Source organism: Gobio gobio, assembly GCF_949357685.1.
Source record: "Gobio gobio genome assembly, chromosome: 19".
Taxonomy (NCBI): domain Eukaryota; kingdom Metazoa; phylum Chordata; class Actinopteri; order Cypriniformes; family Gobionidae; genus Gobio; species Gobio gobio.
This window is the reverse complement of record NC_137112.1, coordinates 1895483-1900482: the sequence shown is the minus strand read 5'-3', so window position 1 is coordinate 1900482 and position 5000 is coordinate 1895483. Positions and strand designations below refer to the sequence as shown.

Here is a 5000-nt window from a genome sequence, read left to right as displayed (position 1 = left end):
AATTATAATATTAGGCTATAATATTTAAACATCAATATGAAGAAAAATACGTTTGACTGGTACTATATTTATAGCATCTGTAACATGCAGCAGGATTCATATTTAAACGGTCTTTGTGCTTTTAATATTCACAGATGCTAACAGAATAAACTGACCTGACAATCAGCCCTGAAACAGTTGCTTTCAGAAATGAACAGCTTTTCATGAGGAGAATAAATCAAGGTTTACTGCTCAAACGCGTCTCAAACCGATGTGTCTGAAGTAACGTTACAGCGCTTCACTAGATGTGTGATCGTCAGTATTTGAAGCTCAATAGAGCTTGTGCTCCGTGGGCGTGGCCGCATTAGCGGATAATGAAGAGACTGACATCTCTCTGTTTTCAAACAGATTAAATAAACACAGAATATTTGTTTTTGATTTGGTTTACAGTGTTTAAAACCTGACATTTCAGTGTTTCTTTAGACATATGTCTCATGTTTGTGAGACAAGTATTCACTAAGCTAGAGTTCCTTTTCTGAAGACTATCTGAATGAACGTCTTTGAGAGAGAGGCTGCAGATCACTCATCATGTTTGTTTTCTTTATTTTGAAAAAAGCAAAACATTTTGTTTTTATTGTGACTGTACACAAAAAAAAGTGAAACTTAACCCTTTAAGACCTAAGGGTATTTTTACAATTAATTTTCCGCCTGGTGTTATTTACTAAAAAAGCTTGTAAAACATCAACCCTGTTGTGCACAGACAATTGACACACCTCTTTTTTTTCAAGATAAGTTGCTCTGTCAGTATATTTGTGTTGCATTGATGTCACCTGAATGTAAAATAAGTTATGGGACCATAAAGACAAATGAAAACATAAAACGGAAATTGAATCACTCAAATATTTATTGAAAACACACACAAATAAATAAAAGCTAAGCATATTTCCTCTGGAAAACAGTTTGTTCAAGTCTTTAGAGTCCTGGAACTCAGGAATAAACATGATAACTTATACAGAACCAAAACTATTTACATTTTTCCAAAAAAAGTCCAGGCGCTTTTGGCCTCTTTGGATTTTGGATATTTACTGGTGCCAAGCCTCAAAACAGTTCCTATCAGGAACTTCTCCTCAAACTTTTTCCTCAACCTTTCTCCACAAAACTACTAAAAACTGCAGCGCGTCTCTCTCTCTCTCTCTATCCTCAACACTAGCCGTGCGTCTCTCTCTCTCCACAATAACAGCGCTGTGGTTCATGCGTAATGACGCACACCAACGTGGATGACGGATCAGCCTGTCATTGGTCAAACCCTCATCCAAAATGGCAGCTAGCATCGCGCTAGCGGCAAAAATGACGGAAAATGTATAAATTATGGACATCAAGTGGATAAATCTTGGATGTAAGCGTTTTGATTTATTGCTGAACAACTCCAAAAAGATGCACATGTTCCAGGCTGGATAGAAAACCTTCTGTAAAGGCTACAAAGACACCAAAGACACCCCCGTGATGGCTAGCTCGTTAGCTTTCTGCTGGAAAAAACGGTAAGAAAATCGATAAAAGTTTCATGAAATAATATAGATATTTATCGGAGGTGCCGTGTGACGTCGTGGGCGATGCCGTCGGGCTCTGAGGGTTAACAGATTATAATGATGTGTAATGGTGCGTTCACACCGGACACGATTCGCGCGAGTGATTTACATGTTAAGTCAATGCAAAGACGCGAAATGGCATTCTGTGGCGCGATTCGTGCGAATGAGGCGGCGCGAAGGACGCAAATTGAGCGTTTTGAACTAGCGAATCGCGGGAATCATGCAAATTGCTCAAGTTGAAAAATCTGAACTTTGGCGGATATTCGCGCCACGTTAACCAATCAGGAGCTTGCTCTAGTAGTGACAACAATGAGGAGAAAATCTGTATATTAATATCTGGTTCAGACAATATGATTATCACTGTGATAACATTAAATGACATGAAACACAACTCAGTCTCTTTTTGTTAAATGCAAGTTTATTAGTTTATGTATGACCAATAATACAAAAGTATAAGTAAAAGGTATAATAAGCTACACATGAAATAAAGCAAACAATTCACTCAAACATTCTAAGTCAGTGCTAGTAGGCTAATGTTTCAACTGTAACGTACAGTTATAGCCTAAAAATAGCTCACACACACACACACACACACACACCAGATAAAATTTTCAAATAGGCACTCTTTATATAAATAAACCACAGATTTGAGATTTAAACAACTACATTATCGACTTAAAAAGGCTTAACTACGTTTTGTCACACATTAACAGTAGATTTTAACAAAAAAAAGACGTGTAAACACAGCCCATGTCAGACATTTCTCAACGAGACGAGCTGCTGGCAGAAGCCCCGCCCATGAGGAGAATCACGTCTGTTGTGCAGTGAATGTCACGCGCGATTGAAGCGAGTAAACTCAAAATGTTCAAGCGGCCACCTTTGCGCGATAAGTGCGAATTATTCGCGCGAATCGCGTCTGGTGTGAACGCCACATAACACTTGCCTGAATGATAAAAAACCACAGACTTATTTGAGTCTCTTTGGCACTGATAAGAAAAAAAGCAAGCCAATCACGCCGGCGCGACCCCAGACTCGAGAGGGTTAATGCTTCACCAAGACATTTTGGACAATTTCATGCTCCCAACTTTGTGGGAGCAGTTTGGGGACGGCCCCTTCCTGTCCCAGCATGACTGACCAGTGCTCAAAGCGTCGCTCCACAAAGACATGGATGAGGAGTTTAGTGTGGAGGAACTGGACTGACCTCAACCTGATAGAACAGCTTTGGGATGAATTAGAGCGTAATTCATATGTATGTGTTTTTCTGATTCAGTTACTACATAAAGGAGTCGCGAGGCAGCCGGAGATGGCTGATGTTCCTGGAGGGTGAGTGACTCCGTTCATGAGCAGTTCTGAGTGTGTGTGTGTGTGTGTGTGTTATGTGACGGTGTTTGTGTTGTTCAGGTGGATGGTACTGCTTCAACAAACACACCTGTGACAGCAGATACCAGACCATGAGACGACTCATGAGCTCCAGCAAATGGCCTCCGACAAGGACAGGTCAGCCACGCCCGCCTGACCTCTGACCTCTGACCGCTGCTTACTTTAATTCACTGCACACTCACATTAGGGCTCTATGATTTAAGGAAAACAGAACCAGTCATAATAATGTAGTTACTGTATACTTTTAATAAAATGTTGTGTAATTGAATACTGTCATTATCTCAATTAATTATGGAATCCAGAAAAATAAGAATACAGAAACAGAATTTGGGTTAAAATAAAATCATAAAAACAAATCATAGGGCCACCAAGAAACCAGCTAGCAACCCCATCACCAGAACATCTGCATAGCAACACCCTAGCAACGCTCACAGCATCCTAACAACAGGGAGGCGTGTCCTAAAACAACACATTCTGTGTCGAAACCTTTAAAGCTGAAAAGTGTGTGTGTGTGTGTGTGTGTGTGTGTGTGTGTGTGTGTGTGTGTGTGTGTGTGTGTGTGTGTGTGTGTGTTTCAGGATCAGGGATTCTGTCGCCTCAGCCGGAGGAGAATCCACACTGGTGGAACGCAAACAGAGTGTAAGAGGATTTATACAAAGATGATCATTTATATCTCATAACCTGAATTTTAAAAAAATATGTTTATAATGTAGGAAAGTCAAATTTTTCTTCATTGTGAGGACAGTACACGCACACACAAACGCTCACACATACACACGCCCAAGCACACACACACACATTCTCTCTCACACACGCGTGCGCACACACACGCTCACATACACACTCTCACACACATGCGCACAAACACACACATACGTGCATACACGCACACGCGCACTCACACACACACTCTTTCACACACGCTCACATACACACACTCTCACACGCACACACACACACACACACGCGCATACACACACACACACACACTCACACTCACTAACATACACACTCACACTCACTAACACACTCACTAACACACCCACTAACACACCCACTAACACACTCACACTCACTAACACACCCACTAACACACCCACTAACACACTCACACTCACTAACATACTCACACACTCACACTCACTAACACACTCACACTCACTAACACACCCACTAACACACTCACTAACATACTCACACACTCACACTCACTAACACACCCACTAACACACTCACTAACATACTCACACACTCACACTCACTAACACACTCACACTCACTAACACACCCACTATCACACTCACTAACACACCCACTAACTTACTCACACTCACTAACACACCCACTAACACACTCACTAACATACTCACACACTCACTCACACTCACTAACACACCCACTAACACACTCACTAACACACCCACTAACACACTCACTAACATACTCACACACTCACACTCACTAACACACTCACACTCACTAACACACCCACTAACATACTCACACACTCACACTCACTAACACACTCACACTCACTAACACACTCACTAACATACTCACACACTCACACTCACTAACACACCCAATAACACACTCACTAACACACTCACACACTCACACTCACTAACACACTCACTAACACACCCACTAACACACTCACTAACATACTCACACACTCACACTCACTAACACACCCACTAACACACTCACTAACACACCCACTAACACACTCACTAACATACTCACACACTCACTCACACTCACTAACACACCCACTAACACACTCACTAACACACCCACTAACACACTCACTAACATACTCACACACTCACTCACACTCACTAACACACCCACTAACACACTCACTAACACACCCACTAACACACTCACTAACATACTCACACACTCACACTCACTAACACACTCACACTCACTAACACACCCACTAACATACTCACACACTCACACTCACTAACACACTCACACTCACTAACACACTCACTAACATACTCACACACTCACACTCACTAACACACCCAATAACACACTCACTAA

The 5000-nt window shown here is 41.6% G+C and overlaps 1 protein-coding gene across 2 annotated transcripts in view; it reads left to right on the top strand.

Moving 5' to 3' along the window:
* Nucleotides 1-5000, top strand: part of notum1b (notum, palmitoleoyl-protein carboxylesterase b) — a 23488-nt gene that overhangs the window by 3549 nt on the left and 14939 nt on the right. For both annotated transcript variants that reach the window (XR_013818615.1, XM_079845199.1), the window contains exons 2-4: nt 2836-2888; nt 2967-3062; nt 3524-3584. Coding sequence is in view for 1 of the 2 variants with exons in the window: in XM_079845199.1 (XP_079701325.1) it covers nt 2836-2888; nt 2967-3062; nt 3524-3584 (210 nt within the window). In the remaining variant the exon portion in view is untranslated. The remainder of the gene's footprint in view (nt 1-2835; nt 2889-2966; nt 3063-3523; nt 3585-5000) is intronic.